This window comes from Ochotona princeps, chromosome 3 (assembly GCF_030435755.1).
Source record: "Ochotona princeps isolate mOchPri1 chromosome 3, mOchPri1.hap1, whole genome shotgun sequence".
Lineage (NCBI taxonomy): Eukaryota > Metazoa > Chordata > Mammalia > Lagomorpha > Ochotonidae > Ochotona > Ochotona princeps.
This window is the reverse complement of record NC_080834.1, coordinates 12,218,775-12,243,336: the sequence shown is the minus strand read 5'-3', so window position 1 is coordinate 12,243,336 and position 24,562 is coordinate 12,218,775. Positions and strand designations below refer to the sequence as shown.

Genomic DNA, 24,562 nt, shown 5'->3' with positions numbered 1-24,562 from the left:
GCTTTCAATCAGCTCAGCTCAGGCCATCGCAGCCACTTGGGGAGTGAATCAGTGGATTAAAGATCTTTCTCTCTTTCTTCCTCTCTAAAATCTGACTTTCTAGTAAAAATAAATACACCTTCTAAAAATGATTTTATTACAAGTATCTCTGAGCTCAATGGTATTCTTAAATATTAAGATGGAAAGAGGAAAGTAATATTAGAGTTTCTCATTAACTAAGTGCTACATGGTGAGGAATTCAATGTGTACTTTTATGAAATGAATTCAAAGTAGAAAATAATAAATCTTGCAGACATCTGCTCGGTCGTTTGTATGCTTCTAACTTTTAAATTCAGGCCTGTGTATGTGATCAAGGTGAAAATGAAGCGAAACCACAAACTGTAAAACTCAACACACGTCAATATCACTGGCTTTCAGATGTATTTCAATATTAGCTTCTGAATGACAATAATTTGGTATCGGGTACTGACTGGTCCAGAAGGAGCACCTTTTAAGAGCTCTAAAACATAAAGTCAGTTATTTATTCTCTACCTTGAAAACCAAATTGTTGAAAAATTTGAAGCATCAAAACTGAAAGTCATTTCATATGATTCCAATGAACTGTATCATCAGGTGGGCAAGGGGTCTTACAGCAGCAATGATTCATCAAATAGCCTGACAGACACATAACAGTGTTGGGGAAAAGGGGAGAAGAGAAGGAAATTGCATTTCAATTCCAAATGACACAGATGCAAGGAAATACAGGAGGCACACGTGACTGACACCGCACGTTCCGCTGACCTAACATCCTTAGTTTTCAGAGAAACCACACGAGATCGCCACATCCACCCCCACTGCTGAGCACCTTACCTGACGCCTGAGCTACGGCTAGGAAGAGATCGGAGTTGTGGTGTGTCTGCTCTAGTAGGGGAACTCTATACAAACCATCAGACGGTTTTGACCCAGCCCAGCTCCTTACCTGGTGGGAGAAATGTTGTATGCTGCTGTAACTGCATGTTGGCTAGAGCCTGTTGGTATTGGAAAATACCAGTGTTAAAGACTGCGGTGGCACCGTTGGTTTTCTCAAGAGCAGGCCTCTTTGGTAATGGGGGAAGTACAGCTTGAGGAATTCCCTGTTTAGTGAACGAGTATAAAAAAACAAATACCAGTAAAAAGAGAAGAGAAAAAAGAAAAATCAGTAGAAGGCTAAAATTGTTAGCAAGCACGAGCAAGCGAGCAGCAGGGCATTTAACTACCCGGGGGGAGGGGGAGATCCAATCAACAAAAAAATCAAAGGTGGGGGGCGGGGAAAGCAAGATACAAGCTTTAAAGGAAGCATTATTTTTGTCCATTACCAAACCTCACTAGTAGCACATGTTACAGTGTGTTAAAGTGTTTTACGTCCCATAATGCTTCGGGCTTTCTGTGAGAAGCCATTGATTTGGGGAGAGAAGAAAGCTGCATTGCGAGCTACATGAGGCTGACGAGTATAAGCAATGTTAATTGTTAATAGTACAGACTGACTACAGCAGATAAAATACGGACTCATCCCACTCTGCTCCTCCCTCCCCCGCTGCCTCCACATGCAAATGTCCCAGGGCATGCAATTCTTCTTCTTTTACATACTAACGTATAAATATTAAAAAGTCACGATTCTACCACTAGAGCCATGCTAACCAACAGGTACATAAAAATAACAGTCAAAATACACTTTAAGGTCCTCCAAGTATTTCTTTAGAACATTTTTACACTGTAGTTAAACTGAATGTGGGCTGCTGGGCTTGCACAATCTGTTGTCACATGACATCGGTTCATATTATAGTCTTTCCACCAATCCGTCAGGAAACCACACTCAGTTTTTTTTTTTTCATTGTACTTTCAATTTTATAACAGAGAAAGGAATATATATTTGTAAACTGATTAAAAAAAAAAAACCTAGTATCTACAATAAAGCTACATGCCAAGCTAAAAGGTGAAAGGTCATAGTACCAGGTCAAAGGTTGCCTCGAGGGGTCGCTTCAGTGATCTGACAGCCGACTGAGTCTTAATTAGCAGGCAGCGAGCACATGATGGCAATGGGCCAGTGGGGTTCAAGCGCATTAACATAAACAGCAAGCAGAGGTGCATCATGGGGGCAGCAGTGCATTTTTTGGGTAGGTGAGAAAAAAACAAATAAAAAAACAAATCATCCGAATGCCATATACAACGAATAACAAGACTAAGCATGCACAATAAAGGCACTATTGAGCTGTTATCAGGAGGAGAACTCCTCTCTGTAGTTAATTACAAACAAGATACTCTAACAGAAAAAACAAATCAAGAGTGGAAGGCAGAGGGGAGGAGAGAGTCGGCCTTCTGTATTTTTGCTCAAGTATCCATACACCAACACAGAGAAGAACTCTCTCGTGACTGCTGCATCGTGCCAGGAGAAACCACACAGTGATTTTTTTCTTTAATGTTTTAGGGCTCACTTCATATAGTTACGTAAAAAAAAAAAAAAAAAAAAAAAAGGACAACAATAAAACAGCTAAGCAAAGGACAAAGAATGGACTGGTTAAAATCAGCTACCAGAGGACAGTAAAGTTGACCTTAGGAGCCTAGTGTCTGTGCCGAATGGTCCAATTCCTGGCTTTCCAAGCTTGCTTTCTCCTTTCTAGATCATGGCATAGTCCAGCTTTCCTAAATTTACAGTCATTGTTACGCCACTGTATCATTTCAATACATGTAGCTGGCAGACCATTGAAAATCCTGTAGCTGATTCGAGAAATAATTGTGTCGAAGCATTTCCCTTACAGAGCTCCAGCTTGCTATTTTTAAAAGCAAGACACTTGTAAAGGTGAGCCTTGATGTGAGGAAGAACGCACCAGGGGGAAACGATGGTTGATTGAACGGCACACAGAAATAGGAAGACCAGGAACGGCAAAATCGGTAAATTGAGAAGGAGCTGGGTGGCTCTTTACGAAGCGGAAATTTCAGAAACCCTACGTCCAGAATGCAACAGAGTCTAAAGAGCTAGGCCACGAGGAGGAGGAGCGCTCTGACCCGCCTGAGGGCCAGCCTCACGGCTGGGAGTGGTAATTCATATTGTCTGGGATACCTGAACAAACATATTTTCAGCAAAAATTGGAAAAAAACAAAAAAAGAGGTTAATAAATGGATAGCCTGTAGTAAGACACAGTTCGTTCACTGGGCTTTCCGGGTTCCTCGCAACAAGAGAGCAGGTGACCTGTACTCACCATGGCGGCTGCGGTGGCTGCGGCCTGAGCCGCTGCAGCCTGGTTGACCTGGTACTGCGCGGCCTTGATCTTGGCTTGCAGGTGTGCGGGGGGGTGAAAGTATTTGCACTTTTCCCGAGAGCATCTCCCTTTGATGTAATCCATACACACGGTGACGGTGTTGTCATTCGTGTCAATCATTGTGCTGTCAGCAGGATGGGCAAACCGACAATCATTTTCGCCTCTGTTGCAGTTGCCACGCTGGTACTCCCGGCACACCTGGGAAGGCAATGGGGCGCACAGCTCAGTCAACAAGAACAACCAGAACACCAGGGACTGGCGATAAAACTGACAGGCGAGCGAGTAAAACATCACTGCACACTGTGTGAAACTACTTAGGAAAAAGAAAGCGAAACCGCCCTATCAACTCAGGAACAACTGAGATTATGCTGATATGCTTACTTCTTAATGACCCAGGGAAAAACAGAAACTTGACAGTTAAGAAAAGGTGGCAGACATCACTTTGCCTGAGTGATCCAAGTTACCAGCGCCAGTAAAGAAACCACTGTGCCATCTACTGATTGGAACGGGTGCAACAAGGAGTGGGTGCTCAACACAGCAAGGAAACCCCTTCCAGGACACCAGCATCCCATACCAGCGTCGGGCGCCACCCCAGCTCCTTCCTGCGGATCCAGCTTTACACCGGGCATCACCCCGGAAGCAGGCAGACGATGCTGCAGGCTCTAGGGTCTATCTCACGGGCAGGTACCCAGATGGCACCTCAGCCGCCTGGCTTTGGACAGACCCAGCTCTGGCTGTTGTGAGGGGCAAATGAACAGACAGAAGATCCTGTCTCAGTCTACTTTCAAGCAAAAGCCAAAATAAAACATTTTTAAAGGGTAAAACACCCCTTTGATTCACTTCAGTATAGCCCCAATTTCCTCGTGGGGAAAACCTCAGATACAGGGAAGGGAGAATGCTTCACAAAGTCACTGGCCGCACGGCTTTCAAAGTGCCAAAGTCCCAAACTGGAGTCAGAAGACGCTGGCAGAAAAACTGGGAACATCGGATTCAGTTCTGTGCGCTGCTTACGGTACTATGTTAATGCAAGTGATCTGGTTTTATAAGTGATACTATAAATGCAAGATAAATATTTGTTTCAGTACAGAAGGCGGGAGATCTTAGGTATATTCTTGCAACCTTGGGGTGAATCTGACATGATTTCCAAATGAAAAGCCTGAAACACTTTGACAGCTTCCTATTTCCACCGCTTCCGGGAGATTTTTCCTAATCGTTAGAGATTCGCTCGGTAGTCCTACCAAGCAGGCAGCAAAGATTCATTTTGGCCAATGTCTGTTTCACGACTGTTAATTTTGCCATGTTCATCACAGATGTAATGACACAATGATGATAATGTTATAATTTGCTCAGTCATCTTCATTTGGGATCGTTTGTGCTTTTGGCCACAAGAGGGCAACCTGTAACATGGAACATGCTGTTAATACTTTCTGCCTCCTGCCTTACGCTTCAAGGAAACCGTTTTTATTTCTACATATTTTTTCAGACTTGAGCAAATGAAGGCACTGAACATTTTATTTCATTTTGGGCTTCATCACCATTAAGAAGATATACTCCTCCTGTGATGAAAAAATGTTTTCTAGGATTTGTATGAACAAAAACCGATCATCGCAATTAAAATTATTCTCCCTAGCACCTCCTTCCATGACATTGCCTTGCTATTCCCGAGGAAAGCCATTCTTAGCAAGGACTCTAATCTGTACTGTGCTACATACTGAAACAATATTATAAACTACATTCTTCACTAACTGAAATCTCAAGCTGGCTAAAACTCTGCGCTGCCAACGCACAAGCAATGGACCAATTGCATTTATCGCTTCGTTCAAAGCAGATCTAGATTAGTACAGAGTTTTCAGAAAATAGACTCCCAGTAACCAATCTGAACTTTAAGAGCAATGACCACAGCCAGGGCGAGGCACAGCTAGACTGCAGAAAAGTAAAAACTGTCTATACATACACAGGAATTCAAACTATATGCGCACTTCAGACACTCACGCACTATGGAATTAAAAAGATAGGGCCCAGGGCGGTATAAAGTCCTTGCCTTGCATATGCCAGGATCCCATATGGGATCCCATATGGGCGCCGGTTCTAATCCCAGTGGCCCTACTTCCCATCCAGCTCCCTGCCTGTGGCCTGGAAAGCAGTTGAGCACGGCCCAAAGTCTTGGGACCCTTTCCTGCATAGGAGACCTGGAAGAGGCTCTGTGCTTCTGGCTTGGGGTCGGCTCAGCTCTGGCCATTGTGGCCACTTGGAGAGTGAATCATTGGATAGAAGATCTTCCTCTCTGTCTCTCCTCTCTGTATATCTGACTTTGTAATAAAAATAAATATTTTTTTAAAAAAGAAATGTTTAAGAATCTTTGGTTACTGGGAATTAGTTTCGAAGGGTCCTGAAGTCAGCCTTTTCTGAATTTCACACTACTCAGTCCACTGCTTTTGCATTTTAATGATTTGCTAATTTTTATTTCATTTTTTCCAACTTAAAATTCTGATGGCATGAGAAACAGGACAAAATAATATTCCCACTATTGCTGCCTTTAAAAGAAAAAAACAGAAACAAGCTTGTGAAAACTTGTTCTAGAGAGAGGTACAGGATGGAGGGGCGAGAAAAGTTTGGGAAGCGTTCTCTCGCGAGATACATTTCTGAAGAAAACACACATCCCAGAACTTTTCGGAGTCATTCATCCCTCCATAAAAAGCACCCTCTACTGCTTGCATGGGGAATATGGATTTGGCCTGGCTTCTCTGGTGAATTCAAGAAAATTTTAGACTATGCCCACATCCAAAAGAAATCTCTTACAACTGCACTTGAACTGTGGTTATGCAACAAGGTGGAGGAAGCCACCATGGGGGGAGGGTTTGGGGAGGGGTGGGGAGAATCCCAGTACCTATGAAACTGTGTCACATAATACAATGTAATTATTGTAAAATAATTTTACAAAAGTAAAAAAAAAAAAAGAAATCTCTTAGAAACATTATCAGCTAGGCAAATTATTTTTCAGAAAAATTCAAGAAACTTACTGTCACAATTCAAATCCGGATAAGAAACTGCAAGATTTACTTGGGAGCTTGATGAGGCAAAAATAAATCTGAAATTTCTAACCACAATTCTTCTTTCTCTTCCTTAAATAGTTGCGATTACAGAATTAGAGTAAAGCAATGATTGGTGACCTCCTCAGCTCACTAACATAGGGGAAACATCTTTTCATTTTTTTTTTTACAGAGCCCAAATTGACTATTTTTGAGACGGGATGAAATTTCATCCAATAATCTGAATAAAAACGAACTCCTTTAGAAGAGAGTTAGATTGTTTCCAACATTCCATATTGCAAATGACATTGCAAAGAATACACTCATGACTGTAGGCAATTTTAATTACTGCTTAAATATAAATCTGCAGAAATGACATTAACATGACTCAAACAGAGGCACCTTCTGTACCTTCCTAAACGGCATAAAAGTTAAATTAACATAAGACCTACTTAGCTACATACACAATGCCATTCAAAGAAAAAAAAAGTTCAGGGTTGGACTCCATAATTATTAACAAAGGATTTATTCTGGATATCAGGGAGTCTCATAAACTCAACAAATTGAGTGGAGTTGCTTTTACAGTAAAAATCAACATTTCAATGAGGAAAGTCACTAAAAATATTTAAACTTACACAACCGATTTTTTTAAAACCATGGAATAATTATAAACTTTACTTGCAAAAAAAGGACACAATCACCAGAAAAAACTCCCTTTAAAATCACAATTATTTCTAAATAAATCTGTTAATCAAATATTAAAGCTATAGCAGAAGAAGAATAAATTTGAGTCAGAATGATGGGTTCAAGTTTCTAGTCACATACTATGAACTCTTTAAAAAGAAAATATTATTATAACACCTATCTTAAATGATTATTAATGCTGAATAAGATAGCTTACAACAAACCATACAAACCGATCTCCATTTTAAACATGACTGGCATATTTCTATTTTTTTTTTCTTTTAGATGTATTTATTTTTATTGGAAAAGCAGAGTGACAGAGAGGAGGAGAGACAGAAAGATCTTCCATCCACTGCTTCACTCTCCAAGCAGCAGCAACAGCCGGAGCTGAGCCAGTCTGAACAGGAGCAAGGAACTTCCTCCAGGTCTCCCACACGGGTGCAGGGTCCCAAGGCTTTGGGCCGTCCTCCGTTGCTTTCCCAAGTCACAAGCAGGGAGCTGGATGGGAAGTAGAGCAGCCAGGAAACGAACAGGCATCCACATGGGATGCTGGTGCTTGGAGATGAAGGATTTGGCCACTAAACCATCACACCAGGCTCCCTCAGGGGCATATTTCCAAATGGTCAAAATAATACTAAATCTTATAAGCAATTTTCAAGTAAGCAACTCTATAATTAATGCACTGGGATTCCGAGAAAGTTAATGTCAATGCTTCAGCTGACTAAAAATCAATTTCATTTGCATGCTTTTCAAGGAGAAAATCTTTTAAAAGAGTACCGTTTGTGTTCACCATATCTGTGAAATTAACAAGTCATTTCTGTAGTGCTGTGTGGGCATAGACAGCTAATTAATTACAGGAAATTAAGGACTCTATCTACTTAAATATTTGGGGAAGTCAATTTTAAACCTAATGGTCTGCCTTGCCTATGCCGGGATGCCATGTATGGGTGCCAGTTCATATCCCGGCTCCTCCACTTCCCTTCCAGCTCTCTGCCTGTTGCCTGGGAAAGCTACAGAGGATGGCCCAAGCCTTGGGACCCTGCTCCTGGCTTTGGAACAGCTCAGCTCCAGCTGTTGCAGCCACTCAGGGAGTGAACCAGCCGATGGGAGAGTTTCTCTCTGTTTCTTCTCTTTGTATATCTATCTGCCTTTCCAATAAAATCAAATAAATCTTTAAAAACAAAACAAAAACCCAAATGACCAGGGAGGGTGTTGGCCTGATGGTTAATACAAACTGCAATGCCCACAATTCATAATGGCTGTGGGCTTGAGGCCAAGTTCCTGTCCCCCTTCAAGCTCCCTGCTCAGACACACCCCAGACTGTACTAGCTGACAGCCCCAGTAGCCGGCTCCCTGGCATTCTGAACTCCACTGAGTTCTGGCTGTCAGCTTCACCTGCCCCAACTCCGGCTGTCCCAGGCCTCTGGGGAGTGAACCAGTGGGTAAGAGCCCTGTTGACCATCTGACCCTGCCTCTCAAGTAGCAACAATGACAGTAATAAAAATGCAAAATAAAACTTAATGCCAAACGTCAAGGTGCATACTCAATGACATACACATGCATGCTATTCAACAATGAACACCTTAGAATGAATTTCCCATCAAGCTCAAGCTTCTAGAATGTTTCAAAACTGGAGTACTGAAAAACCGACAATGCTGTCAAAGTTTTCCACAGTCCTGTGGGTCACAGACTTAAAATTTGACGCAAACAGATCTATATTTTCAATTTTAGAAAGGATCAAGGTTTCCCTGTTTTAAAATTCTGAAAAAGAAGGAGATGCTCACAGCCAAGGCCCCGCACCATGAAATTCCCGAGGGAAGCACCAATGAGGCGATTTCCGACATCAATTCAGTTTTCCAACAGTTTTACAAATCGGGTCTATTTCCCTTCCTAAAACAATAATAAGACACCAACTCTAGCTACTCCAAGTGGATTTTGATACTATCAAGTGGGATTTTTTTCATGAAATCTAAAAGCAGACACTATCAGAATTTGAGACCAAAGAACACAAGGTTATTCATATATATTCATAGTCTAATAGAACCTATATCAACGGATTCTCCACTCCACTACAAAACCATCTCTGGATAAAGAGTACCCAATAGAACAGCTGGTAAACTCCTTTCCAGGTTTTCATCTGTTCCTTTCATGAAGGATTTGCATGCTCAAAGAAGGAAAAACAAATAGAAACTGCCAGCACGCTCATCCGTCTATCAGAATGTTTCACTCCACATTTCCCTGCACTGCCCTTGCTAAATTACTAGAGTGTCATTGTAGCTTTAAATTAGATGAGGATATTAATGAAAGAATAGTAAAGCCAGTATGCACAGATTTTAATAATTCCTTAAGGTAATCTTCTGAAGCCAACAGCTGAGTGTTAACTATGGGAAGGTATTCCGAGGTCACAACTTTAAAAGCCACATTTCAGACACTGAGACTTGAAAGATTTGCTCCTCTCCAGAGAAATTACTAAGTCTGAATTTTCACATTAAGAAAGCATATGGTCACAGAGTGTTTAAAAAGGAAACCAACACAGAAAGGATCATTTGAATATTATGTATAGCGATACATACACGCACACAGGAAGATGGACTATTTCAGACTTCGTGGAAAAGAATGAATTGAATGACATGTATTTTAGCACAAAAATTATTTGAGGTTCACATGAGTTTTTTTTCACAACGTGTGTTTACCATGATCTTCTGAAGAACCTAGATATATGATACATACTTTTTACCTACATAATTTTTTAAATGAATCTTTCAATAGCTTAAGCCTGGCCATGAAAGCAGGCAACTTATCTAAATGCCTCCAAAATGGTATAACTTAAGGTGACCTTAGGATTATCTAGCACAACTTCCTAATTCTGTACCTGAGGAATAGAAAGCCCAGCATCTGAGAGCCCTGATCCAAGCTTGCACATCTAAGAACATGCCAAGCAATAATCCTTGGGGTCCTGTTTTTCTATTAATATTTTTAGTAGCATTACATTGAGCACTGTGAATGTGTCAATGCTAAACAATTAAAAAGAATCAGAATGTACAGAATTCTAAATGCCTTTATTGTTAAACAAGTTGTAGTGAAGAAGGAGACACAGAAGCAGTAAACAGAACTGGCCAATATTTTAACTGAGTTAGAGAATTTTTATCTTGGAGGAAACTAAAAATTTGAAAATGTCCTTGCATTTCAAAAGAAAGCATACAGATGCCAACTTCAAATAAGCAACAGTGGCCCATTAATAAGGAAGTATATGCGCCACTGCCAGCTCTTTCAGACTTGAAGATGTTGTGTAATTTAGACAGACTGTCTAAAGCAACAGCACAAGGAAGACGCAGCTCCCAGCTTCATACTGCAAGACCCAAACATGTCCATTCTGTGACACCGCATCAGATTCTGTTAACAAGATTAAGAACAGCGCACCACCATCATGCACTTACACAAGCAGGCTTCGGGTCTACAGAGGGCGACAGCTGATATGGCAGGAACTATCCCAGCAAAAGAAACAGATACAATACATGCTGTTGTGTTTGACAAAAATAAAAACACATCAAGCTATCAAATCCTCTTGGAATGAAACATTACAAAACATAACGAATGGTAGACTACTTAACATTGTGGAAGGATTCATTTAGAAGAGTTCTGAACCGTTTGCTCAGCTTTTCAAAGCCCTCATCCTGTTTTTTTTTTTCAGTATCATCTTGTATTAATAATTAATTCTTTAAAGTTCATCTCAGACTGCCTGTCTGGATCTCATTAATCAATCAACAATTCTGCATTAAGAATCCAGGGTTTTCTTTAGAAGGGTCAAGGGAAATAAAACCACTTCACATGCTGAGCACCCAATCACTCAAAATACTTTAGAGTTACTCAATTTTCTTATGGTTCCCCCATACACAGCATCAGCTAGCTAGTGAGCAAGTTCTGTTTTGTAATGACAAACTATCCCACGTTCCAGTTGCATGTCTCTAGCAAGAACACGGTAATTTCACTTCTCTTCATTTCTTTTTTTTTTAAAGATTTATTTATTTTATTACAAAGTCAGATATACAGAGAGGAGCAGACAGAAAGATCTGTCTGATGATTTACTCCCCAAGTGAGCCGCAACGGGCCAATGCACGCCAATTCGATCCGAAGCTGGGAACCTGGAAACTCTTCCTGGTCTCCCACGCGGGTCCAGGGTCCCAATGCATTGGGCCGTCCTCAACTGTTTTCCCAGGCCACAAGCAGGGAGCTGGATGGGAAGTGGAGCTGCTGGGATTAGAACCGGCGCCCAAATGGGATCCCGGGGCGTTCAAGGCGAGGACTTTAGCCGCTAGGCCATGCCGCTGGGCCCCACTTCTCTTCATTTCAACTGACTGGGAAAAATGGAATTGTATATTCCTTGGTGAGACTGTTTCGAGGAATAAATTTGTGATGTTACATAGCTACAATAAGCTGACATAAAACCAGATCTTCTGTAATACATGTCATTAAGAAATTGCGGAGAGGAGGCACAGTGGGTTAGCAGCCTAATCTTGTGCCTGCAGTCCCAGCATCAAATATAGGCACTAGTGTGTATAGCCTGCTCCACTTCTGATCTAGCTCCCTGCTTATGTTCCGTTAAAGCAGCAGAGGCAGGCCAAGTCCTTGTGTGCCTGCATCCATGCGGGAGCCCCAGAACAAGCTCCTGGCTTTGGATCACATACCTCTGGCCTCTGTGGCCATTTGGAATGTGAACCAGTGCATAAAAGACTCCCCCCACCCTCCTCTCTCTCTCTCTCTCTCTCTTTCTCCTTCTGCTGTTAATATTCCTTCAAATAAAAATGAAAAGACTCTTTAGAGACAAATGTGGAGCAACTGTTCAAACATCAGGAAGATGTTCCTTGGACTACCTTGATCCCATGGTGGAGGGCCTGAGTTTGACTCACAGTTCTGTGTGCTGCCTCCTAACGATATGAGCGTAAAGTACTGGGTTCCTTGCTACCCGCTTGGAAGACACTGAGTCCCAGGCTCCTGGTGTGATTTGGCTCAACTCAGCTGCTGCCAGGATTCAGGCGGTCAGCCAACTTTCTGTCTCTCCTAAACTTTCAAATAAGTGAGTAAGTAAACAAACAAATAAATAAAAACTATGAATGCAGTTGCTTTTTAACTAAACTGCTAAATGGACAATTTTTTTTATTTTTACCATCAATCTGCTGCTTTCTCAGAAAGTAATACATACAGAACATCTTAGTGCTCAATGTTGCCTCATTCTTACTTGAGAAAAGAGGAAAAAGTGATTTCATTCCGAACTATGTGGGTTCAGTGCTAGGTTTACACCTTCGATGTTCAGTAATGTTGCCCTTTGTCCCTTTTCCCTATGGCTCACCAGACATGTTCATTCACAGGCATGCAGAAACTCTGACCAAGCACTTCAAAGTTAGTCTGTGCTTTTTTTTGCCCACAAGACGTACTTACTCATGTATTTGAAATGAGTGACAAAGGGAGGCTCGGAGAGCGAGAGAGAAAAGGAGAGAGGGAGAAAGAACGGCAAAGAAGAGAGAGAATCTTCCATCCGTCAGCTCCCGCTGTTCACAGCAGTTGGGGCTGGGCCTGGCAGGAAACAGGAGCTTGGATGCCCAAGCAGGTAGTCCAGCTTGGTAGCAGGGACCCAAGTCCATGAGTCACTCTGTACTCGCTTTCCAGACCTCAAGCAGAAGCGGGGTCACAACAGGGACTTGAATCAGAGCGTCTGACCCAGAATCCTCAGCCGCAGCCCGGCATGCGCAGCACACGGCCCACTCCTAAGTGGTGTAACTTTGGTTTACATGCAGCAACGTCAGTGTGCTCACCCCTGGTTACAGAAATCAGGATGATCAGGAGATTTCCCATTTTATAAGAACGCACTTTACAAACAATGCCATCTTGCTAGTTAATAGAGCACTGTGCATTGTATGAGGATGTGTTCAATGATGAGCTTTAAAGGATCTGCACAGTAATTAATAATTGTCACACCTTTATTAACAGAAACAAGGACATTTACTAAGCACCTGCACTAGGAGGTAGCTACTCTTAACCCTAAAGTGAGTGCTGTAGTAACAACCATTTTAACAAGGAGGAATCGCAGTGGCAGCCCAGGCAGCCTAACCTCATCTGCCATTCACAAGTGCATGCTCGGAGGCGTCGAATTCATCAACTACATCACATGTACACTCTAGGAACTCTAGGAAAATATTTCAACCACTAAACCAGAATCTCTGCTTTCAGTACGTCAAATCTTTTTGGCCAAGGGGATACACAGAAAACCAACTTTGGCAATCAGAATGAAGCACAGGGAAACAAACTAATTAGCCCTACCTCAAGTCTGTCCGTCCGCATTAATTTCTGTGCAGCAGCTGCAGCAGCTGCAGGTACAGGGACCCCAGGATTCCCCGTGACCAACATTGGTGCAGTCGGCAAGATCTCTGCTGGAACCAGGCTTGGGGAAACAGGTCCCAGGTAAGGATTGAAGGCTGCTGATGCGTTGGTGGCTAAGCTTGGTGCAACTGAAAACATTGGCTGAAAAACAAAATGAAAAGCAAATTTAAATATGCAGGTCTTAGGCCACTCACACACATATGTATTATTTAGCCATCCATCTCCCATGCTTCCTTCTTTCCCTCCTTTAAAACCTGTGTCTTTACTTTTAGTTAGGACCAGGATGCTTTACTAAATCAACAACCATCAATTCAATGTTTGCCTAATGTAAACACTTTTTAAAATGCTTCACACTCTCTCTCTTTCACACACACACACACACACATACACACAAAATTTCAGCTTATTGGAGAACGAGAGAGATTTTCCAACCAACCACTGCTCTGCTCCACAAACACCAGAAACAGCTGGGGTTGAGCCAAGAAAAGTCAGGAGCCTTCACTTCTAAATCCAGGGCTTCCAAACGAGTAGCAAAGACCCAAATATTTGAACCATTCAGTATCTGTTCCTCCCCCAGGTCGTACACTTCCAGAAAGCTGGAATGTGGCCATACTGTGTGGTTATTTACTGCCGTGTCAAGCACCCCTCCTTCTAGACAGGTAAAAAAAATTCATTAAACCCTCCTCTGGAATTTTGAAGTGTTGGGCCTATAATAGTTGTCATTTTTAAAAACTAATGGGTTAACTATTCTATCAAGCAAGTCTGGATACTTGAATTACATGTTTGTTTTGGTGTAATTCATAGAAACTTGTCTATGAAATATACTTAATAACTGCTATGTCAGATGCACTTGAAAGATTACAACTGTTAATAGCTTGCTTGTCCCATTATGCAGAATAAATCAGAACTCCCAAGGGATAAAAGTTTCACAGTCAATACGAACTGTAAATAAATTTCAAACAGTATATGAAAGGTGATGATGACCTATTCCTGAGCATATAAGGTAAAGTGTTCAGTATAAGACTTGATGCAGATTCTTCAGGAGTAATCAAACAAGGAATTCATCTTACTAGGGAGAAAGCTGAGTGTAAGTCGTGAACAGAACGCCGGGGGAGACACACTACACGCGTGTTCAAACAGACATATATGATAACATCGGATACTGCCGCAAGACTGAACTTCTGCCAGAAATTATTTAAAGGATACATAAATGTTTTTATTTGCTGACATGTAAACCGCATATTATAAATTAAACATGTTCTTGAACAGAACTAAATAATGTATCTGAAATCTGCTTTAACAATTTGGCTTCCAGTTTTTAAAATACAACACAATTTCCTATTTTATCAATGCTACATTTTTTTAAGATTTATTTATTTTTACGGGAAAGGCAGATCAGGTTTTACAGAGAAGGAGAGGCAGAAATAAACATCTTCCATCCACTGGTTGACTCCCCACATGGCTACAATGGCCAGAGCAGAGGCGATCCAAAGCCTGGAGCTTCTTGTACGTCTCCCACAACAGTGCAGGATCCCAAGGAACTGGGCCACCATCCTCTTCTGCTTTCCCAGGCAGTAAGCATGATGGGAAGTGGAGCACCTGCTACACAAACCGACCCCCACATGGATCCCTGCACTCGCAAGGTAAGGACTTTGCCGATCAAGCCAGTGTGCCAGGCCCAATGCCACATTTCCAACTTCCTAATTCAACAGTGTTTCAACTCTTGAAGTCCAATGCTTTATGCAATAACATTTATCATAAAACAGATTGAGTCACCTTCTTTATGAAAGATTTTAGCAATTTTTTTTTCTAATGTAGTGCCAAGGAAGAACAGGTTTTTTTTTACAGTGAAAAGATTCAAAGCGTTCATCTTGCCTCTGAGAGGAACTGAGAACTTCGAAGATCTAAAATTATATATACAACTCGTAAGACTTTAGAGTAAAGCCTTACAGAAGGCTTGATGCGCTGCAAAAAAAAAAAGTCCTTATAGCAAAATTATGTAGGAAAATAAAATAGAGCCTTTATCTGATCTGTCCCTCACTCACACTGTGTTTAGAACATTAAAGTAGAATTTAACTATTCCTTTTTTCCTAGGTCAGTGGTTCTCAACTGTGGTTGACTGTGCCTTGCAGGGGACATTTGGGAATGTCTAGAGGCAATGTTGGTTGTCACAGCTCAACAGTGCTGGCGGGGCCAGGGATGCTGCCAGATGCCCCCCAACACGAAGTCAGTTCCCCCTAGCGAGCATCAGCCAGCTCCAGGGCGCCTCTGCCAAGGCTCGCACTGTCCTTGGGGCCGCACCGGCCACTGCGCCTCCCACAGCCTGAAACCACGGCTATGCAGTTCGCATCTGCATGCTTGTTAAAAATAACATGAAAAGCAGAACATCTAGAGCATGCCTGCTTTTGCTTTTTTTTAAGAAACAACATACCACAGGTTACAATGCTATTTTTCAGTTTAAAAATGATGCCTCCAAATGCGCCGGTTTAAACACCATGGCGAGCTGTTCTGTCTAGTCCTCGACTCTATAATCACGTGACCTCAGGTCGGCTCTCCAGTCCTTACCTGCATCCCCACCCAACAGCAGCTGTCCACAGGCAAGAGCAGACTATGTTCTAACAATCAACCTGTTAGAGACCGGGGCCCGAGACAGTGCCTGGAGCAGCAGCTGATCCAGTGTTGTTCCACTGTACTCTGGCTGCTGTGGCAGAACAAGGCCAGATGTGCACAACGAGGCTATGTCTACCCAGGATATCGACCCAGGAACACTCATGTTAAACTTGTATTCTGTTATGCGTCGTCGGATCCAGCATGTAAAAATCCAACCATAATAGCAATCTAATGTCCACATTAAGCATTGAAGAGACACAGGAAATCCAGCGCAGCAGACTGAGCATCTAAAATACGGAGAATGAGAGCCAGCGGGCAGGATTCCTCTCAGTATTCCGTCGCTAGGGATTAACATGCACTTCCCGCACAACATTCTCACTTCACAAACTTACTGAAATGCTTATGTTGTTGTGCACAATCTACATTAATTACTAATTGGAAAGGCCAAATTTAGACATACTTGGAAGAAAGAAAACATCCTTATTTTAATCAAATAGGGTCAGTGGTCAATAAAATTCGGCTTTGTGTAATCTCATACTCTGTCAGGCTTCAAATGTGGATGTTGCAGCCGTTGGGTAGTACTGACAAAATAATAATTTTTTTTTAAAGATTTATTTTTATTACAAAGTCAGATATACAGAGGAGGAGAGATAGAGAGGAAGATCTTCCGTCCGATGATTCATTCCCCAAATGAGCCGCAAAGGGATGGTGCGTGCCGATCCGAAGCCGGGAACCAGGAACCTCTTCCGGGTCTCCCACGCGGGTGCGGGGTCCCAATGCATTGGGCCGTCCTCGACGGCCTTCCCAGGCCACAAGCAGGGAGCTGGATAGGAAGTGGAGCTGCCGGGATTAGAACCGGTGCCCATATGGGATCCCGGGGCATTCAAGGTGAGGACTTTAGCCACTAGGCCATGCTGCCGGGCCCAAAATAATAATTTTTTATATAAATATTGATCATATCTGACAACAATCATCTCTCTGAACTGCTTCTAAACAGCCATCATGTGAACTGATTTTCTGACTTAATTCAGCAAATTAGCATCTGAAGAATTCTAAGGCACTGTACCCACGTAGTCAGTAGCTGCTTTTAAAAACCTGAAACATCAGGGCCTGGCGCAATAGCATAGTGATTAAAGTCCTCGCCTTGAACAGGCCAGGATCCCATACGGGTGCCAGTTCTAATTCTGGCAGCTCCACTTCCCATCCAGCTCCCTGCCTGTGGCCTGGGAAAGCAGTGGAGGACAGCCCAAAGCCTTGGGACCTTGCACCTGCGTGGGAGACCTGGAAGGGCTCCTGACTTCGGATCGGCTCAGCACCGACCGTTGCGGTCACTTGGGGAGTGAATCATCGGACGGAAGATCTTCCTCTCTGTCTCTCCTCCTCTCTGTATATCTACCTTTCCAATAAAAATAAATAAATCTTTAAAAAAAAAAAAAACCTGAAGCATCAGCCGTTCAGCTTGCAGCACCTCAAATGGTCCTCTCTGAATAGGCAGACAATCAATAACAGTACCTGCACTTGGAAATCTGATTCCCAGAGCTTCAAAAAAAAAAAAGAAAGAAAAGAAAAGAAAAGAAAAACCACAAACTTTTTTTTTTAAATTTCTGCAAATCTGCTATATCATTTTCCTTACATGGCTTTCCAAGGGCACCTTGCAGGAAGTGGGTTGCTGCTAGCCTCTTGTGAGCAACAACCCTCTGCTGTCAGGCCAGCGCTTCAGTTCCACAGCTTTTCTTACAGAAGGCTCAGCAGAATCTCAGAGGGTGCTACCACAATGATCCTACAAGTGCACCCGTCCTCTCCGAACTACTCACAGGAACGGTGGGTAATTATGCAATCAGTGCACCGGATACTGACTACACCGTCATCATGATGATTTGCAAAAGCAAGCCCGGATTGCCTTTCGCTAGGCAACGCCTTCATCAGGGAAAACCAAACTGCACTTACTGTTCTTGTGGCTCTTTATGGGTTAATCATCACGATGAGTGGAAGCACTATTCCGTTTTACATTATAACCCTAGTCAGCTGAAGATACGATGCTTGCTAGCAATTCCCGATTTGTTCTATGCCAGCATGGTGCTGTGCACTTTTATTATATTTAATTCTCATAATATAAATTTCCTAGATATTTTAAAATACTCACCTTATTCTCTGGGAGGGAGGGTGTTTATTTAACTTCCTACTAAATCCTCACAACGAGTACGCACTCAATAAAGATTTGATGAATAAACTGCTCCTTGAAAGAGTCAGTAAACTACCAGCTTGTCAGGTGGGCATTACTGTCTCATTTTCCAGATAAAGAGTCTCGCAAAAGTTATACTCCAGGAGTCATAAGAGAGGGAACAGATCTAGAATTTGGAAGCAGATGTCTGAGATCACGTGGTTCTGAAACAGCAGTTCTCTTTTGATGGACCAATATAAGCACCTGGAGGACTTCTGCCACAAATGCCCTTGGCCACGCTGTGCTCACCAGGGAACGGACCTACAAGCTGCAATTCTCGAGAGTCCATGACGCCATGTGACCTTCCACAGAAATACAATCAGGCCTGCAAGGACACAGCTTTGCTCTCATACTTCTCTTCTTTCTTTCTTGTGTGTGTGTGTGTGTGGTTTAAAAGATTTGTAGGACAGATTTTTTACAAAGAGAAGAGATAGCGAGAGGTATTCCATTCGCTGGTTTACTTCCCAGATGGCTGTAACGGCCAAAGCTGAGCTGAGCGAAGCTGCGACCCAGGAGCGTCCTCCGGGCCTCCCCTTCCTGACCTCCCCGACGGGCTCAATGGCCTGCCTCGGGTGTCGGATTCCTTCCACTTGAACCGGAGCATGAGAAATGGTCACAGACCCTAGTCTGCCCTCTGTTCCCTTCCTTATACGTACTTTGTGCACATGACATCCATTTAGGATCTCCACAAATGCCTGCTAAACATATATATGAATCAACTTCAGAAAGCTAAAGAAAAATAGAACCATTTAGTCCTTATCATTTAATAAGTTTATCTTTTGCAGTTTTTAAAACTCCATGCAGTTTTTTCATTATAAACATTTTTGATGACCTTGTGTGTGTGATGGTGAAAACTGCAAATGCTAAGAAGCAAACTTTGCTTTTTCTTTTAATTAACAGCACCTAGGACACCATGTCTCCAGGCAGGCAGAACCCTGTAGCAAGGGCTAAAGCTACTTTCAGTAACTAACCATTGTGAATATAAACAGCACCAAAAGCTAATGAGATCTAATGAAAGTTATCTACAAATTCAAGCTACAAATGTTTTCCTGAGAAAGTAGCATACGAATGGAATAAAAGTGCAGTGATGAATTCTGCTCCTAGAACAACATTTCTAAACAATCCAGTGAGCACCGGCTTTGCTCACTTTATCCTTGAACCCAGCTTTGCTGAAATGTTAATATTTTAGTGAAGAAGTCACGTCTAATCCTCCTGGTAGAAAGCTATCAACCAAACTTAACCCAGTTTCTAAAATTCAGGCATGGTCTCAGGCAACTCTAGGCTTCACAGGCTCCACAACACGAAGTATAAACATGAGAACAGGTGAAGAAGGTCCTGGAGTGACTGATGCCCTGGGACCAGGTGTTCCTATCAACCAGAGGTGGATCAACTGGAAAGCAAAGCATAAAAACCAAGTCACAGATGCCAGGTGTTCCTGGCAGCATGGCCGATGACGACATCAAAGATACTGCTTTGGACTGCCAAATAATACTTGAAATATGATACAGCGGCAAAGCAGAGGGCACAGAGCAGTGAGGAGCTCCTCAGACGTCAGCTACATTCAGTCAGTATGAATTCCTCATCAGTAGGCTCTTCCAGATGCATGAAATACCCAGGAATTTGTACACGAGCTATGAGCCTCGAGGTGGCTGGATGTCAATGCCTGTAGGATCGCTACCATCGGCAAGCAGAGATGGCCATAGTTAACCTTGGGGTCACAAGTGAAAAGGCACAGGAGACCATGACTCGTGGAATGCCAGGGCTAATACATAGTTTTTCATAATGGAGCTCTTTAGGAACAATGAATAGAGCCTGGGAACAATAAAACTGTAAAGGCACCATTCCAGGCGTACAGAAAAGAAAATGTACCAGATGCCTCTAAGGTCACGAGTCACAAGATGTAGTCTATGGTGTCTAGATTATATGGAAAGTAGTACTTCCTGACTAAATTACCTTTGTATCAGACACTATGTAGCAAAGTGGTAGTGATGCTACTACTACTACTACTGCTAATAATAATAATGATGTAGCACTTAGTAAAACAACCCAGGTGTTTAATTTTTATCATGCATAATTAATGCTATTTTCTTAGTTATCTTCAAAGACAATATGAGAATGGAGATTTTTTTTCTACAATTTTATTTGGAGCTTAGAAATAATGTTTTAAAATACTGAAGTTTAGGAATGAGACACACAGATTTAATTTCACATTTTGTCAAATGGGAATAATTGTGCTTAGGTTATAATACTATCAGGACCTTGCAAGTGGGTTACTAAGTTTCCGCACTGTGTACGTTAAGAAGGGCAGATATCTTGGATGAATCATTCAAAGACAGGAGCTGTTTGGTGGTGGTGTGTCTCCAATTTGCATTTCTTTAGAAGTCAGAACCTGAAGAGTCTGGGTGAAAATTCTGGCCTCCCCACTACCGTACTATGTAACTCAAGAAAATTACCCAATCCTTCTGAACCTCGGAGTTTTTTCTCTAAATCTGGGATAATATTACCCCCGTTAGATGCTGTGACGCATCAATGTACAGAGGTGCTAAGCATAGTAAATGCCCCTCAAGGATTGCATTTGTTTAAAACAAGCTCAGTCTTGTTTCTAAATCTTGGATTGGGCATTTCGTGATAAGCTATACACTCTCCTATGAATTCTTACATTCCTCAAGTTAGCCCAGTGGCATGTTTTGAAGATCACAACTTTATCGACCTGGTTTCTCACATGTAACAGCACATGAAAACACGCACAGGGTAGAATGGTAGTTGTAACTTGGCGCCATGAGCCATGTTATCAAGCTCCTGGCTGCCTTAGCTAACACATGTCTTGTAGGCTGCGAGTTCATATGCACCATGCACCTGTAGGCCGCAGAACGTGTATCAGGCCCTGCGCTCTAGTTTCAGGTTATGATTCCTTTGGCCTCTGGGGCAAGCAAGTTACCATCACCCTTTGTTCTGGTATGTGGGAACTCCTTTGTTCATCTGTTCTTTCACTCATCCCGTGACTATCTCTTCCATATGCCAAACACAATACTAGATGTTTCCAAATTTGCTTAGACCTTGCTAGTTTCTCTCCCAACTCCTGTTTCTCTGGCTAGGCTTCTAGGTGTCAACGTTGTTGACGAGAGAAAACAAAGACACCATCACTTATTTAAACATAAGCCTTACCACTGCTCAGTCTCGTTGTCACTAATGCTAAGGATGTGCGTACAGCATTATTTCCTTTGATACTGCGACTATCTGAGATGTGTCCAAGTTAATCCCAGGACTTCAAACTCTCTCATTCTCTTTGCGCATCACCATTTTGCATGGTAGACACCTGGCTTCTCTGGCCCTCTCTCTCTCTCTTTTTTTTAAGATTTAGTTATTTTTATTACAAAGTCAGATGTACAGAGAGGAGGAGAGACAGAGAGGAAGATCTTCCATCCAATGATTTAATCCCCAAGTGACCGCAATGGTCAGTGCTGCGCGGATCCGAAGCCAGGAATCAGGAACCTCTTCTGGGTCTCCCACGCGGGTGCAGGGTCCCAAGGCATTGGGTCATCCTCAACTGCTTTCCCAGGCCACAAGCAGGGAGCTGGATGGGAAGTGGAGCTGCTGGGATTAGAACCGGCACCCATATGGGATCCCGGGGCGTTCAAGGCGAGGACTTAAGCTGCTAGGCCACAGCGCCGGGCCCATCTCTGGCCCTCTCTTAATCCCTGTGTGTAAGCCCATGTCCAAGTCCGAGTAAGCAGCTGATTTTGACTGGCCCATTTATTTCTCAATCTCCATTGTATCATATGCCAAACATGGCTGACTACAAACGTGCTGGAATAGTCTCAGGCAGGGTTTTGGAGGCCTATTTCCTGGACTAAAACCTTCTCTACAAACACCAAGATCCCAAGGGATTTAAAACTGAATAATTAAATGCTTCTAGATTTACTACTAAAATTTCACTCTGAATAGGATGTATCTGCAGAATATGATCTTAGGGTGCTCCCGACTGGCTGATGTTACAATCAAACCCAGTCATATGAGGGAAACTCAAGAAAAATCCCTAATGTGTTCACAATTAATAAAAATATTTTGTCTAAGCAGATAATTTTCTCACAAAAGCATCAGAAAACACAGTGCTAGTTTGGAGGACTCCAAAAGTCTAGGGCTGAGTGATTTCATAAACAACCACATGGGTTACTAGTATTTTAAAGAGCATACGTATCATGTATTGTTTGTCCCAGTATTACATATCTGATGACCTTGGAATGGCCTTGAGTTAGACTGAGGAATAACATCAGGAGATGAGTCAAGGATTCACCATGAGGAATTCACTGCCAGCATGCATACTGTCCTCTGCCGCTGAGCAGTCAGGCCCAGACGGGGCCCAGCGCAACAGGGAACGCGCTTTGGGTGTTAGCATCCAGGAGAGACTTTCTAGAAGCTCCACTGCAGCCATCCTGCATCTCTGATCTTCGAAAGTGTGAGTGCCAAGTGTAAAGAGACTTTCTGCCCTGAATATTCTGTTAGAGAGCACATTCACAACTAGCTTTTTTTTTTTTTAAGAGATGGCAATCTTCATGCCATCCCCCCTGAGATGTACATTAGTAGATGGAGAGCTACAAAAATCAACTTTAAGATGCAAAGGGAAGGAAACAGCTCAGGTTCAGAGATATGACTACATCCTCTCAACTGACTTAGTAGTATTCATGGGCATCGCTGCTGGGGTGACTAGCAAATCCCACCCCCATTTCTGCGGTGAGTTACCTAAGACAAAATAGTAATTACATTGAAGGAAATGTTACAAAGAGGAGAAAAAACTTAGCACGTGTACTACTTAGCACACCAGAAACATCTGAGTTTTCACGCTCCCTTGATCAGATAAAATTGTATACAAACCAGTAACAGAAATTACTGACAGCTAACATTCAATTTAGATCAATAAAAATCTTAACATGCATCTCAATTTAAACATGGAATTACTAAATCAAAATCAGCATCAAAACACCTTTTTCAACACAGCGCTTGCCAGACTATTAATCTCTTAAATTTGCATGGATAAATGTAAAGCTTTATAAAAATATATCACACCAAAAGAAAACGCACGTTTTGAAGAGTCACCCACATACACGGCTCCACAAGAAAGCACGTGTGTGGACGCACACAACAATGACTTCTTTCTTTAATCCTTAGAGTTTCTATCGTTACTAATTACTTCTTGGATGCGATGTCAACAGGTTCATGATACCGATTCATCAGCACCCGATTTTTCCCAGCACATATCTAACCACAAAATAATTTCAGGTCTAATTTCAAAAAGACTTGTCATTCATGAAAACATACAACTCTCTTCGAACAGAAGGAAAGGAGAAATGTTCTAAGATTAAAGAGTATACCAATTTTTTTTAGAAATTGTGATTTCCTTAACAAACTACACCGATGAGGGTGAAGATCATTTTAATAAAAGCTACTTTAATACTAGCAAGTCATGGGATTTACACTGAAGACAGTCTCAGGGAAAATAAACACCGTATTGTAAATTCCACACGACTTAGAAGAGCTTCACACGTGAAAATTGTTCAAATGCCAGAAATTTCGAATGTATACATGAGGACTGAGAGTATGCTCACCACGGGTTGTAGTGGGGCACCGGGCATCATGGCATTGGCTAGTTGCATCTGCTGGGCCAACATGGCCATGTTCTTCTGTTGAATCAAGTTATTGCGCCCATTTATTTCCAACTGTGTTTTTAAGTGTGGGGGTGGATGAAGATATTTGCAGTTCTCCCTGGAGCAACGACCCTAAAGAAACATAGAAAAAAGCAAACACCCTTTTAAAAAAGAATACAGTTAGCAAGTTGTGAAAAACAACACTAAAAGAATACAAACGAACTATATGAATCAATGCTTTTCATGTTGCTGCATGCATACTGTATGTACTTTGTATATTCTATATTGTCCATACTATTTTATCATACACTTAGAAAAAGTAACAGCTAAATAAATGATAAAAATGAAGGTCAAGGCATTTGCAAAAGTTTAAAAGCTTAAAAGACTTCCTTTGTTTTAATAATCTTGGAATTAACACATCGAGATTCAAGTTTAAACATCTACAAACATCCATGAATAATACTGAAATATAGAGAAACAAAGATTATTAGTCCTCTGCTATATATAATACTTCCTACTTAATGAATTACAATCATGATATGTTGACTTTTCACCGAGTTCTTTAGGAAATGAGCTTAAAAGACTAAGACACTGTATATTCAGTAGAACACCTTTACAAGTATCTCATAACAAAATTAAAAAGCAAAACAGTACGCGCTGCAAAACCATGTGTTAAAACTTCCACGGGTTCCCACCGCATACAGTTTAGTGAGGGCAATAAAACAC

At 42.0% G+C, this 24,562-nt stretch overlaps 1 protein-coding gene across 21 annotated transcripts in view; it reads right to left on the bottom strand.

Moving 5' to 3' along the window:
- Positions 1–24,562, bottom strand: part of MBNL1 (muscleblind like splicing regulator 1) — a 191,252-nt gene that overhangs the window by 15,465 nt on the left and 151,225 nt on the right. For 12 of the 21 annotated variants that reach the window (XM_058661445.1, XM_058661461.1, XM_058661455.1 and 9 more), the window contains 5 exons: positions 23,798–23,968; positions 13,304–13,504; positions 3,216–3,473; positions 1,969–2,022; positions 959–1,112 (listed from right to left, as the gene is read on the bottom strand). In XM_058661445.1, the coding sequence (XP_058517428.1) occupies positions 959–1,112; positions 1,969–2,022; positions 3,216–3,473; positions 13,304–13,504; positions 23,798–23,968 (838 nt within the window). The remainder of the gene's footprint in view (positions 1–958; positions 1,113–1,968; positions 2,023–3,215; positions 3,474–13,303; positions 13,505–23,797; positions 23,969–24,562) is intronic. The other 9 variants (XM_058661458.1, XM_058661459.1, XM_058661449.1 and 6 more) reach the window with 2 other exon arrangements.